This window comes from Podarcis melisellensis (genome assembly GCF_964234715.1).
Source record: "Podarcis melisellensis genome assembly, chromosome: 1".
Taxonomy (NCBI): Eukaryota; Metazoa; Chordata; class Lepidosauria; order Squamata; family Lacertidae; genus Podarcis; species Podarcis melisellensis.
This window is the reverse complement of record NC_138528.1, coordinates 17333472-17348685: the sequence shown is the minus strand read 5'-3', so window position 1 is coordinate 17348685 and position 15214 is coordinate 17333472. Positions and strand designations below refer to the sequence as shown.

The following is a 15214-nucleotide window of genomic DNA, read 5'->3' as shown; positions in this document are numbered from 1 at the left end:
CAATACTTTGGCCACCTCATGAGAAGAGAAGACTCCCTGGAAAAGACCCTGATGTTGGGAAAGATGGAGGGCACAAGGAGAAAGGGATGACAGAGGACAAGATGGTTGGACAGTGTTGTCAAAGCTACCAGCATGAGTTTGACCAAACTGCGGGAGGCAGTGGAAGACAGGAGTGCCTGGCGTGCTCTGGTCCATGGGGTCACGAAGAGTTGGACACGACTAAACAACAACAAAAGTTGCTACTGGACAATTTTTTACTTTTTAAATTTATTTCGACTGCATCAGACCAACACGGCTACCTACCTGAATCTAGAATGATGTAGCAGGTGAGTCACATCAATGGCGCACCACACATTCCAAGGTTATGAGGCTCACATAATTAGGAACCAGCTGAGGATCTGGAGAATTTCCTAACGTTGGAAGCTGCCTCATATTAAGTCAGACCACTGGTGCAGTTGCAAGGGGTGGGACTAGATGTCCCTTGTGGTCCCTTCCAACACTACAATTCTATGATTCTATTAGCCCAACTAGATCAATAATACCTATACTTACTAGCAGCAGTTCTGTGGGGTTCCTGGCAGGGTTCTCTCCAGGCCATACCTGAGATGCCACCACCTAAACCTAGGACCTTCTGCATGCAAATAATAATAATAATTTTATTTAATTTTATTATTCATGCCCACCCATCTGGCGCGGTTACTCTACCATTGAGCTGTGGCTCTTTTCCTAAAAGTTATCAGATAGCTAGATAGCTAGATAGATAGGCAGATAGGCAGACAGACATAGACAGACAGACAGATTTATTGTTTCAGTGAATTAGTTTAATTAACAAAATGTATACAGCACTTGAGTGCAATAAAATGTCTAAGCAGTTTGCTGGCAACATTAAAATTATCAGCAAACACTCTTAAAAATAATTAAAATTAGCAATAAAAAGATAAAAACACACAAACATCTATGTGTCTGGACAGGCTTTAGGTTTTAACTGTTTTTACATATGTAATGCTTAATTGCTTTTATATGTGTAATTGTTCTGCATAAAGGTTATGTTGAATTGTGAAATTACTTTCAGGTGCTTCTAGGGAATGCGCTGAACAATTTTATTTTTAAAAAAATCAAGGGCCAGATTAGCAGAGGCCCACGTTCGTTCTAGGACACGCACCAAACAGCAATGCAAAAACATTTTTATATGAAATATAAAGCACATGGAAACTTCATTGCTTCATTTTCCTCACAAAATTTACTGCCACGCCATGATTAAAATGTTGTGGGGCTAGAAGGGGTTGGGGCAAGCCTGCAGTCTGCCACCCAGCCATCGTTATTTTGATATGTCACGAAGAAGTGGGGAGATTATAGCTCTTCGCATCCTGCCTCTTGCCACACTTCAGAGAAATTCCAGGAAATGGCAACACCTGAGCCACTTACCTGCCACACCTAGCCAGCCACAAGAATGGCCACCGCAGCCATCTAAGATGCCAGCCATTGGGTGTGGCATTTGGACACCTCAAATTTCACTGGAAGTAGGACGGGAAAAGAAACTGGCCCAAATTGCCAGTTTGGAACCACACCCATGTCTTGTCCTCCCCCAGATCAAACTAAGGAACTTGGAAAGAGCAGGTGACCAGGTGTAACAGGAAGAGAGGGCTCCTATACATTGAAGATTTCAGCAAAATGCAACTTTTCATCACTTGTGCAGAAGAGCCTGTAACCTGCCAGAGTTTTCTTTTCTCTGGTACCCTCTGCATCTGAGGCTTTATCAAACCAACTGTAGTTTCTTAAGGGCACTGAGGAGAATTGTTAGGGGGCTCCTGTCCCCCCCCCCCACCAAGCTGCAGTTCTTAGAGTGGTTTAAATATTTGTCCCTTTTCCCAGGGAAATTTAGGAAATGAAACTCCGTGGGTGAGTGGGAAACAGGGGTCTCCTAACAATGTTTGGTGCCCTTAACACACTACTGTTCCCAGGATCCTTTGGGAGGAGCAATGACTGCTTAAAATAATAATAATAATTAATAATAATAATTAATAATAATAATTAAATAATAATAATAATAATAATTTATTATTTATACCCCGCCCATCTGGCTGGGCTTCCCCAGCCACTCTGAGTGGCTTCCAACACAATATTAAACTACAGTAATACATTAAAAGCTTCCCTAAACAGGGCTGCCTTCAGATGTCTTCTAAAAGTCTGGTAGTTGTTGTTCTCTTTGACATCTGGTGGGAGGGTGTTCCACAGGGCGGGCGCCACTACCGAGAAGGCCCTCTGCCTGGTTCCCTGTAACTTGGCTTCTCACAGTGAGGGAACTGCCAGAAGGCCCTCAGTGCTGGACCTCAGTGTCCGGGCAGAATGATGGGGGTGGAGATGCTCCTTCAGATATACTGGTAAAGCTCATTCAGATACGCAGATAAAGTGATATATATACAACTGCTTCAAATGTATAGCGCAGATATAGGAGACCTGCCCACCACAGTCGGTCACTTTATTGACTGGAAGTAACAGGAGGGTGAGGAAGAGAGGAACCGGGAGCTTCCTTTTCCTCCCACAAGGTTTGGTCGCCACTCACTTCAATCAGGCCAGAGCCCTTTTCCCATCATGTCTGGCAAAACACGCCATGCACCCATTTCCTCCCTGCCTCGGGCAGGCTGTGCATCAGATAAACGAAATCACAGGCTGCAATTGCACATGACAATCTGTCTGGAACATCTGGGGGTGCAGGGTTCTGGCTCTGTGCTGCAAGCTGGCCTAGATCTCTGGTGTCCAAGTGACCTGTAACTGGGTCATGAGTTGATCTGACGGGAATCACAGTGTTCCCACTGCTGTAGTTTTCTTTTTAAAAAAAGTGGGTCGGGGTGGTAGAAGATCTACACAGTAAAGCACTTCAATGGGTCCCATGTTTGAGGTTGGGCTTAAATGGGCTGAAGAGGCCCAATGTTATCACTATTACCTGTGAAAGTAAGCAGGTTCTGAGCTGAGCCAGATCCTGGAAGGGAAAGTCCTTAGAAACACAGCAGTAAACACAAGTTGCTACCTCATAAAACAAATTAAAAAAGGTTGGCATTTGGATCCTATTCAGCCTTACCACTCTGTCTTTTGGGATCTAAAAGGGAAACAAGCATTGCGCTCCGTGGGATCAATATAAAATTTCAAAAGGCCTTGTCTGATCAAAATCTAAGGTTCCAACCATAAGAACGTGGAGTCATGGAAACACATCCGGGAAAGAAAGAGTGTTGGGGAGAGAGTCATTTAGGGGACAAGCTAATGTTTAAGCTTGCTTTTGAGCAGAATATTCACATGCAATCAATACGCATTCCTACATTGCAGCATATTCTGGGTTTGTTTCTTAACAAATCTTTTAGCAAAGTATCATGACCTCAATGCCAGATTTGTTTTTTTCCTAAAAGAGCTTTTACTGTGTTAACGTTTTGTGCATGTTTTTTAAAAAATAAAAATCCAAGACTCTGATTGAAATGTTTGGGTGAATTTCTATTGGGCACCTTCATCATTCTTAAAACAGAGAACTGCAGCCAAACTCTGAACCACCTCTCCCCACAAGGGAGATGGTACACACAGACACACACCACTTCTTAACTGTTTTTAAAAACCTCTACCATAGGACAAACCTTGGCTACAGGTCATCACGGTTATAGAAGAGAACACTTACCACATGGTTTTGGGTTTGGACAACATGCTAAGCCAAAGCTTGGTTTATTGGCTGTGCCACACTGACCTAAAGAGCCTAGGAAGGAGCAAACGGGTGCAGTTGCCTCCTCAGGAGCCTGTGCATTCATGATACGCCATAGTATGGCTGAGCATGATGCGCCAACATGCCCTGTGATTTGAAATGGGGCTTTCCGGGTTCTGTGCTCCCAAGCTTAGCTACGATGCTAAGTGTAGCAATAAAGAAGAAGAAAATGGTTGATAAAACACCTCACATACTAGGAGCTGTGCAATGAAAAGGAGTGGAGCCTTTATATTTCTCATGTCCTTGGGGAAAGCAGGGAGCAGATGCCAGTTGCTGCTTCTTCAAGAACTCTCAGGATTGTTTGGGGGGAGATGCCTCACAGATTTTGACCTTGAACGCTGCTATCAGGTTCTTTCTCAAAACATGTTTACACTCTCAAAACACGTCTATTCTTTTTCTAAGAGGATGTCAACCTGCAGCCTGGGCACTTTGTATTTTTCTAAGCACAGCAGAAAAGAAAAGCAGAGAAAAGAGGGAGTCAGAAAGGTCTCACACCAAGGCACCTGCAGTGCTGAGCTACAAAATGAACAAGGAAGCTGCCACATACAGGACGCAGACCATTAGCTCACCTGGTTTTGCATTATCTATATGTACTAGAAGTGGCTCTGTAGGGTCCCAGGCAGGGACTATTCCCAGCCCCTATTTGGAGAAGAACAGGCGACTGAATCTTCTGCATGCAAGGCCCTGGAGCTTCACTTTCTAACAAAAAAATATACACTTGCTTTCTCTGATGTCTACTGGACAACCCTTTCAATACACGTTAAGAAGGTGGCATGTGAAAACATGCCAGCTTAAAACATGAAAGTAAAACTGGGCCTGCCCACCCCTGATTTGTAACAGTTGGCCTTGACACCAGACTTCTGGGTGGGGTCAAAATTGTAGAGTTTTTGGAGGGTTTCTTTTAGCTCCAAACTCAGAGTTTACTCTCCCACCAGCAATGGTATGACAGTCCTAATGGAACTGCTACACACTGCTTTTGCTACAGCAGACTTTTCAGCTTCAGTACAAACAGTGTGGATAAGAGGCACACATTTACATATGTGAAGGCTTTTGCAAAAGGCACTTAGGATGGACTACATAGAATACTGATGCTTATCTGAGCCATTGAAGTTCTTAACATCCGTACTCAGAGAAAGATCAGGTTTAGAAGGAAACCCAGGAATGATGCTGAAGAAAGAATATGAAGATAGCTGTCTCAACTCTCAGCAAATGAAACCCATATCCAGGACTTATCACCAAGTTGAACGCCAACACCAGCCACCTTTGGGTGTCTGAAGCTGGATGTTTGGAAAACAGAGGCCTCCGTACCCAGGGGGTGGGGGGTGGGGAGAAAATGTTGGCTTGCAGCCAGAGAGTTCCTTCCCACACAGGCAGCCAAGAAGTGGGAGGAACTGTGCTCACACACATGAGCAGATTATAACAAAGCTCAGGGAATCTATTGTTCGCAGGGCAAGTTATTCCAACAGCGTACCCAAATGGAGAGCCGATTCACAAAACACTTTTCAGTGGGGGGAGCTCGATTTGCATTCCAGCCAGCTAGTAAAGTGTCTGCACTACTGCTTCGCCACGCAGCAAACTGCAGGTTTTGCCATTCACAACATTTCACCAAGGAAAATGTGAGCTTGGGGCCAACTGCAGCATCTTAAAAGTGGCACAAACATGGCACACCTGTTTTACGTGCCACAGGGTACGAAAGCAGGCTTCAGACTTAAGTCACTTTTATACAAACGCAAGGGCTTGAACAAGGCCACAACAGCGCCACCCTTTTCATTTTTGCTGGCAAGCAAAATTTCTATTCGGTACAGGGTATACAGGCATAATTATGCACTCTTGTACATCCTGGTTAATTCCGAAAGAATGTTCCACACATACTTCAGGAGGCAGAATTTATAGAGCAGTCTGAAGATGATAATGATAATAAAATAATAATAATTATCATCATCATTATTTGCACCCCGCCCATCTGATTGGGTTGCCCCAGATAGTCTGGGCAGCTTCCAACAAATGTAAAAGCATAATAAAACACCAAACATTAAACATTTCCCTATACAGGACTGCTTTCAGATGTCTTCTAAAGGTTGTAGTCATACTTTGGATCCCAAATGCCCTGGACGTTTTGACTCTCTAATGCCACAAAAGTGATTTGCAAACTGGTTTGCAAACGTTCTTTTGGAACTTGATAGTACCTGACCCCCACTATGAATACATATGGAATTAGCTTATCCCCCAGTCAGTCCATAGATCCCTTCTACTCAGCATTGTCTACAATAATGGGCAGTGGATCTCCAGGTAGGGATCCTTCTGGACCTACCTAGAGATGTTGGGGTTGAACTTTGAACTTTTCATATGCCAAACATGTGCCCAGACACTGAGCTATGGATATTCCATTGTCCCCAAGATGTCTCCCATTTAGGCGCTTACCAGAGTTTAAACTATTGGTTGGTAAATAAATGAAGTAAAATACTCCTCCACCGTTACGGCCATAATATGGATGATTCAGGATAGGGCACCTTTCCTGCAGCAGCAGCAACAACAGCCCAACAAGAGATTCAACCTATGAACAGACCATCGCTTTCTGCATTTTTACCTCTCCCAAAAGCCGCACATGCGCTTAGTGGAGGAAGTACCCCAAGAAAACTGCCTCAGCAGCAATTTGCCTTCCCCGTGCCAGACTTATTCGTCTCTCCCGTCTCTGTATTCCAAGGCAAAGGAATTCAAAGGAGCGAAATTGCCAAGTGATTTCTCAACCCCCAGAACCCTACAACATAAGGGAGGGTGGGGTGGGTGGCTTGATAGCCTAGAGGGGAAGCTTAGGCAAGTTACCACACATGTTTCTGTTGACGTCAGTGCTTCCCTGGAACCCAGCAGCAAAGTGCCAGTGCTCCCAGCTTGGCAGAACAGTGGGAATTCAGAGGGCTTATGGATCCACCGCAAGACTGCTTTTCTAGAGTCTCCTTATGAAGATGAGACAGAAACTTGGGCCTGTGCCTTCCACTGGGAGGTTACGCCCCCTGCCTCCGAAGGAATAATATTTATTTTTACTTCATTCGCAAATCACTCCACCGGAGACATCCCAAAGCAACCAACATTTCAAAGCATCAAGGATAAAAAACATAATTTCAAGCCAGATCCAAACCGTGATAAAAATCTCCAGGAGAGATTGCCAACATGTAGGTGCCACCACACTAAAGGACCTGTTCTTACACTTCTTGATGAAATTTATATCTACAGGAGGTCCTCTCTCCTGCAGACCGCAGCAGTCAGTTATATAGAGGGGGAAAGGCAATTGGAGCAATGAGACATTCAGCCTGGCCTCATCAATCAGCCAGAGAAAGACCAGCTACAAGGAGCTGGCTTCCTTTCTCCCTGCCAGAAATAACACTCAGCTCCAACTGCCATTTGCCCTGGCATTGCAGAGCCAGAGGGAAGAATATTTGGGCGCCATCTATCAGCCAGGGGAGCTATGGATTGCTGGACCGTGGCTGTGTCCAGTTTTGGGGTCTCAATCCCCACTATTAACACAGCCTATTCTTATGTCACCTTGAGAATCATTCAGCTTGATTGAGTACTCACAGCTTGCAAAATTGTCTGGGAGATTAAGAGGCAATACCACACAAAGGGTCAATAAAGATTGGTCAATATTCAATGATTATCTCAAAATTTATATAGAAAACACAAATCTCCTGACAGATGTATAAATAAATCTAATGAACAGAGAAATTAGACAAGTGAAAAAGGCGTAATTATTACAAAAGATAAACAAAATAAATAATATGAATTGCGCATAGATTTAATGAGTGACAAAATTACACAATGAGACTGGTTGGAAGTCAATAATCACGTGATAGGTAGAAGGGGTGGTGAAGGTGAGATATATGTTGTATGTTTTGTATGTAACATATGTATGTAATATGTGTAATGTTATGTTAAGTGTATATTGTTTTGTAATGTATTGAAATTTATAATAAAATTAAATTACCATTAAAAAAGAGAATCATTCAACTGAAAGGCAGGGTATGGATACTCAAAATTAGAACAAAACTTAGATTATGAGGACTGAGGGCTGAACTAGATTGCAAGAAGAATTTTATGGAGATCACAAGCCAGAACAGCAGCATCCAAATTCAATCATCAAGTCTTGCTGAGCTTGCGCAAAACCTCTCTCTCCATCAGGGTGGAGGGCCCTGTGAATCCATTATTCAGGCACAGCCATACCGCACACACTTAAAACTGGTTTGATTGAAAGAGGCATAGCAACGCTCATCCCAAAGTGGGACTGGAGAAACCTTTTTACCGCAATCTGTCAGAGGCGGCATGCCAACTAGAGCAGAGTCTGCAGTTTTTCTAAGACAGAACTCCTAAAGAACTGGAGAATGCTGGGAACTGTAGTTTCCTCTTTGAGCTCTTTCGCAGAACTACAACACGGTTGATTGGGCAGTACATAAAATGCCAAAAATAAGCAAACTACCATTTCCTTTGACAGGTTAGCAGAGGGTAGTTTAAATAGGAGCTTTAACGCCATCTTGTAGAAGTACTGCTATCAATTCCTATTGGCAGTGTTTAGTCAGCCAAGTCTCCCGGGTTTTGTTAGGTGTTCTTGCAAGTAACATTGGGAAGGGTTTAACAAACCAGCAGTGCCCAAATGCCAGTGGCAGTTAAGGACAGTAGCATTGTGGGTAATTGTTGACTCCTGTAAGAGACCTGCCACAGCAGAGGGCCATTCCTTTAGCATTGCATAATACAGTGTATTCTCCCATTTCCTGATCAGGAACTTTTTCCAGTAGAGGGGTCATATCTCCTTCTCAGCAATCTTCTGGGGGCCGCATGCCAGTGGTGGGTTGAACCAGAAGCAAAAGGAGGCAGGGCAATCGTGCGATTTCTACCTCTGTACAAGCAGTCCTGCCTTTGCCCGCCTGCACAAACCCACCTCTATCCTGGCAAGTAAAAAGCATAATCTGAGTTCAAGAACACATTCCAGCCAGGCAAAAAACACTTATGGAATCATAGAACTGTAGAGTAAAAAGGGACCCCAACGGCCATCTAGTCCAACCCCCTGCAATGCAAAAATCTCAACTGAAGCATCCATGAAAAAACCTCCCATGAAGGAGAGTCCACCACCAGAGTCCGAGGGAATCTGTTCAACTGTCGAACAGTTATTACTGCCAGAAAGTTCTTCCTGATGTTTCTTGTAACTTGAAGCCATTGGTTCAGGGCCTACCCTCCTAACTTGAGGAGGGTGCAAAACACAACGGGTGAGGGGTTTGGCTTAGGAGGGCCTGTGGCCTAGAGTGAGTCCCAAGGGCCAAGACAGAGAGGCCATATTTCCCTACTGAACAGGATTGTGAATATCCATCCCTTCCACTCCATCCCTCCTTTTTTTACCTCAAATATTCCAGCCACCTTCTCTTATCACACCTCAGTTCCCTCACAACTCCACTGCAAATTATCCACCTGCCCCATCACTCAAACACCAAGCGCATTCTCAGCTTCAGCATGAACACCACGCACTCATCTAATCCATGGCCAGACCTCCTCCCCAGTTTTCTGCCCTTATTTCTCAGTCATTTGCACCTGGACCGTCAGTTGTTCAGGAATCCCATTCTTACATGCCCAAAGGCCTATTAAATTATTCTGCCCAGTTTTGTTCTTGATTTCCATTGCCTTGATTCAAGGAGTTCCTTGGGATGCAATTGTGGTGTTATGCTCCTTCTTCAGTCAAAGTGTTTGTGTAGAACTAACTTTTCCATTAAAAACCCTTATCTAAATTTTGTCTGGAGAGTATGGTTTGGATTAAATCAAAGTACATTAATCAGTGGTGTACTGGTAAATAATTGAAGCACAGGAACTCTTCATAACTATGGATTCCCTTAGGTTTTCAGCAAGATTGAAGGCAGTAACATGTTTGAGGCAGGAGAGAAGGTCTTTTCAGCTCCAGAGGCCAAATCTGACAGGTGTATTACTACAAAGGTTGGCTACATGAGTGTGAGAGAGAAAATCTCTAGGCCACTTCTTGTCATCTTAGCCACAATATCCACTACTTATCAATTCACACAGCATTATTCTTAACAAAACTGAATTGCTTTTGAGAAGATGCCTTCTGAGCACACTTGCCTATCTAAGCACACTTGTTTGGAAGTCAAGCCCCAATGAAATCAATAGCCCATTTCACATACAACACTAAGCCATGATTTAACATTGAAAGGAGGACCCACAGGAAATCTGGGCTGGCACGCTCCTCCATCCCTAGCATGGCTGTGAGAAGATTGGAAACTACTACTTCTGTTTTAAATTAAGCACAGTTTAGCGTTATGTCCAGACCCTAAACTGTGGTTAATCCAATCTACAGACAGAGAAACAAACCAGCTTTGTAAAACATGTTTTAAAGCTGTCTTGTTTCCCTTAAACATCGCAAAGTCTAACCACAGTTTGTCAGGGTTTGGACACTACAGCAAACCGCTGTTAGTCTAAAAAAGAACGGGAAGTTTCCAAATTCCTCCTTGGGGCAGCACTGGAGGAGCACAGCAAACACAAGGGCTTCTGTGGCTCATTCTCTTAATGATATCCCATAGGGCAGAGGTAACCAATGAGATACCCTCCAGACAGCGGTGGACACTGGTGATATGGCACCCTCAGCGATGACAACATTTGGTGCCCCCTCCCAATATTTATTATTTTCATGCTCTCATCCCTCTTGCATTCTGTTCTGCAAATGCTCTCAAGTGCACTGGGTCATAGTTGCAGCAACTCAATCACCCATCTGACCAAGGCCTCATGTTGAGTAAGGTAAAGATAAGGGGACCCCTGACCATTAGGTCCAGTTGTGGCCGACTCTGGGGTTGCAGTGCTCATCTCGCTTTATTGGCTGAGGGAGCCGACGTACAGCTTCTGGGTCATGTGGCCAGCATGACTAAGCCGCTTCTGACGAACCAGAGCAGCACACGGAAATGCCGTTTACCTTCCCACCAGAGCGGTACCTATTTATCTACTTGCACTTTTGACGTGCTTTCGAACTGCTAGGTTGGCAGGAGCAGGGACCGAGCAACGGAAGCTCACCCCGTCGTAGGGATTCGAACCGCCGTCCTTCTGATCGGCAAGTCCTAGGCTCTGTGGTTTAACTCACAGCACCACCTGCATCCCCTAATGTTGAGTAGGTACCTGTATAAATATAGGTGTTGTTGTTGTTTGGCAGCCCCTCAGCTCAGCACCCTGTGCAGGGGAGCATCCTACACCATTATAAATCCTGTGCCACTCCAGATGTCACTCATGAGCCCCAGCCAGCATGACCAATGTTCGACTCAAAAGCAATAGCACAAGCCTAACACAGCTGGTGAGACTTACTTCCAAATATAAAAGGTTAGGCATCAGTCTGCTAAGATTTGAAGGGTATTTGCACATGCATTAACTATAGTGCTCAGTGCCCAATGCCCTGCATAACAAATTGAAAGGTTTGTTCAAGTGAGGACCCCAAAATCCACCTCTCATCCTACAATACCCATGGCTTTTCTGTTTGTATAAAGTCCAGAAAGCATGTGGCCAGACTGAGCGGCTGCCGCATCTCCATCAACTTCTCATTCCTTGGCTACTCTCAAAGTCTGAACACCTTTCAGAGATGATATGCTAAGTTTTATCTGAACCAAATTTGGCGGCTGCAGGCAAGGCGATAAGGAGGATAGTTTTTCACTTGGCAATCTGATGCGTGTAACATTACAAAGGCACGTGCGCGCACACATTTCGTCCTACTGTCAGCATGCTAACCAAGTTCCCGTACTCTGCTAAGCCCTCGAGACAGAATGAGCTCAACATGTAGGCAGATATATAAAATAAGTATGAGATCACATCAGCTTTGTATCAGGGTTTAGCAGAAGTGACTCAGAATATTTATATGGATCCAATCACCGACGAACAGCAAATTAAGCGCACACACACACACACACACAAAACTACACATACACTAACCAATATTTTTGGCACAGATATTGTTCAGCGAGAGAGAAAATTGCAAAGACCTAAGAATCAGCATTTTCACCACCACCTTACAGATGAGGACTTAAAACTGCCATCATCACTATCCCTGCTATGCTTTCTGTGGTGCTCAAACGATCAAACAGGTAACAGGAGAAAACTAAACATTAAAGGCTGAAGGGGAAAACTTTTTATTTTATTTCACTAAACACTGTTTAATTTAGAAACTCCACACAATCCATTTATTTAGCCTTATAATGGAGCAGGAGGGAGAACCACAACTTCCACTTCAATGGCCCAGCTAGCGAACATATTGCAATGATGCATTGGTATCAGCAGCAAAACTGTTCTGCACTCAACCAGCAATAAAAGAAACTGGGGTTTTTTAAAAAAAATAACAAAAAAAAATCAGATCCTCAATACAGTACATTTGGGACCCAGCATTTCAGCTACCATTGCCTGACCTGCACTCATCCAGATCTCGTATGCATCCCTGTGACATCTTCGGTCCCAAAGCGCTTTTCTTACATGCTAATGAACTGAACCTGGCAAAAACCCTGGAGACAAGGGAGCTGTGTCTGTCTATTTGTTTGTTTGTTTTGCTGCAGATGGTGAAGCCTAGACAATAGGAGGCCAGAGCCTTCACTCCTGCCCAGGAGACTCTGTGGAGAAGCAAGAGCACATCATAGCCAAGCTTTCTGTTAGCACAGGAGCCAAGAAGCAGGAATTCCTAAATGACAGGCTGGTACCATGAACAGAACAGCTCCTGCTGCTGAGTACTGGGCGGGGGGGGGGGGGAGAGTGTCACAAGAGACGCAGGTAACACAATGACTGCACCTCTGTGCTAACTGAGCACTGACACATGGTTCCATACTTATAACTATTTTTTCCTGAGCTATACTCTCCCAAAAAATATGTGTTGAAAAATGTGGGGTGGGGGGTTTTCCTTAACCACCCAGACTGCTAGCATGGCTGGGCTGTTATTATGGGTTAACATTAACCTACGTAGCGTGACTTCTGTTAAGCGAGTTGTAAGTCAAGAGGACAAGTGTCAGGTTGCAAGACAGGATCAACAGGCCTCAAACAAAGCCAAAATCCCACAGGTGGACTGATCTCTAAGCTTCTTGCTATTTCCAATTCAGAGAGAGAGAGAGAAGTGGATTTAAAGAAAACTTACCATTCAGTCCATTAGGGATGCTCCGGTGGTGAAGCGGTGCAGAAAGGTCATCCATCGACCTCCGGATAGCTCCGGCCTTGTTCTCAACAGGTTTGTGATGGTGAAGATGGTGGTGATGGTCTGGGCTCCCTGCGCTGCCAGTGCTGGAGGTACTGCTCCCATCTCCAACATCCCTGGTTCCAGAGCCCCCGTTCAGGTTGGTGAGGCTGGCTTGGCTGTCTATCGAACTCCGAGAGCCCGCTCCGTTTCTCTCCTCGTCCAACATCAGGACAATCTCCTTCAGCTCCATGTTCTCCCTCATGAGGGAGTCCTGCTTTGCCTCCAGCTCCTTCAGCTTCTGCTGGTACATCCCCACCTCCTTCCACATCACGCCGGCCGTGTGCCTCCCGAACCTCTGCCATTCCCTGGACAGCTTTTTCCCCTTCTGCCGGTCGTCATCCAGGAAGCAGCAGAGCTCCCTCAGTTCATGGTTGTCGTCCTGGAGCTTCTGGTTCACTTCCTTCAGCCCCCTGATCTCGTGCAAGTGAATCTGGAGCCTCTGGTTCACGTCCTTGATCAAGTTGCCGTGTTCCACCATCAAGTTCATCTTTTCGCTTTCCAGTTTCTTCAGCCTCTTCACCAGTTCTTCCTTGCTGCACCTCAACATGTCCTCTTCCGTCACTTTGCTCAGGTCTTCCTTGGACCCTTCCACAGAATTCTTTGCCATGTTTGTAAAGAGCCACTTCTACTTTTACTCCTTTAAGAAAACTGCCCTTCACAAAAATTAAATAAAATTGTTTTTATTTTATTTTTTAATCCTTCAGGTCAAAATGTTTTTTAATGCAACATCTTGGAGGGTTTCTTTTTTTAAAAAAAAACACAACAACACAAACACACACAAAACCCCCAGTTCACTATAATTCTTCAGGGAAGAGCACAACAAGGAAGAAGAGCAAATCCACTCATTTCTGAAAATCGCATTCTCCTGCCTACAACTCCCATGCCTTAAAATTCGACGCCAAAAAAATAAAAAGCCACACAACCCAAATTAAAAAAGGATCAGCTCCGAAAGCTCTGTAGCTATTTTTTCTCTCCAAGTGAAGCAATCAACTTACCAGAGGTTAATCAAAACCACAGCAAGCCGCGCAGGAGCGGGGGGGGGGGGAGCAGTTGTTGGCTTGTAGATCAACCTGCTTTAGGTCTTTGCCCGTTTCACTTGCTCCAACATCGCTGCCACCTCGATCCCCCGCTGCAAAATAAAACAAAAAAAATCTTGCGCTAGGGGCACTGAGCGCGCACCCTCGGCGAGCCAGCCAGCAGCTTGGAGAGTTATAACAAAACGAAACAATAATGGTTAAAAATTGAGAAGCAGATCCCTTCGCCTTCGTTTTCTTCGCTTTCAGTTCCGAGGCAGGATGATGTCAGTCCCTTCTTCTCTCTCTCTCTCTCTCTTTTTTGGGGGGGTGTCAAAACTGCATTTAAATTTCACGGCGAGAAGGTGATGGCGAGATGGGGCGGAGGGGAGAGCATTCCTTTAATGGAACAGGAGAGTCAGGGGGAGAGGGAGAAAGAGAGCTTGAAACGAGGCGCCGCCTCCTCGAGGGGAGGAGAAAAGGAGGTGGGAGGCTCCGGGAGGAGGAAAACCTGGAATGCAGCTGAAGAAGAAGCGAGAAATAGGAAAGCGAGTGCGGCGGAGATCGAGAGAGAGAGATCTGCAGACGCCCCTCTCCCCTTGGAGCGCCCTGCTCTCAGCAGCCGCCGAGCCCTGCACGGTTTTGCAGGCGGGCAGATGACGGAGCCAAGCTCCTCCCGCTGCCTCGCGATGGCCCAATCCAGAGAACCCTGGGCAAAGGCGGCTTCTCCTCCCTGCCCCTAAGCCCGTTCAGGTTGCCTTCCCTTTCCGCCCCGGGGTCAGGTTACCGGGGAGAAGCGGCGCTGCCGGCGCGCCGCAGCCAATGAGGCGGCGGCGAGGGCGCAGTTCGAAAGAGCCAGGTGTGCAAAAGGGAAAGGTAGACGCGCGGCGCGCCTAGCTTAAAGGGGCCGCGCGCGCGCCCCTCTCCCCCCCCCCCACAGCAACCGGGAGCATCAGCAGACAAAAGGAGGCTTCCCGCCCCGCTCCTGATCCGTCTTCCTCTCTTATTCTTTTCTCCTAAAAGTCACCTCTAACCCGCGCCTTCGAACCCAGAGCAGGGAAAGGATCGCAGGCAACCGTGCGCAACGGAGCACAACTTGGGAAATCCTCGATTTGTTGTGGCCGCAGCCTCATTTTATTTTCTCATTTCGTGTTTATCGGCTCGGGAATTTCTTTGGTCTGTGCAAGCGGGAAGATTGGGGGGGGGGGCGTCCGTTTTGAG

The 15214-nt window shown here is 45.6% G+C and overlaps 1 protein-coding gene across 5 annotated transcripts in view; it reads right to left on the bottom strand.

Annotated features, from left to right (window-relative positions):
• The window catches only part of CCDC85C (coiled-coil domain containing 85C), a 165748-nt gene extending 151030 nt beyond the window's left edge, over nt 1-14718 (bottom strand). The window contains exons 1-2 of one of the 5 annotated variants that reach the window (XM_081914051.1): nt 13976-14706; nt 12882-13633 (exon numbers count right to left, since the gene is read on the bottom strand). In XM_081914051.1, coding sequence (XP_081770177.1) covers nt 12882-13587 — 706 coding nt within the window. In that variant the 5' untranslated portion in view covers nt 13588-13633; nt 13976-14706. Of the gene's footprint in view, nt 1-12881 lie in introns of all 5 variants that reach the window. The other 4 variants (XM_081914053.1, XM_081914054.1, XM_081914052.1 and 1 more) reach the window with 4 other exon arrangements.
• Nucleotides 14719-15214: the final 496 nt, after the last annotated feature.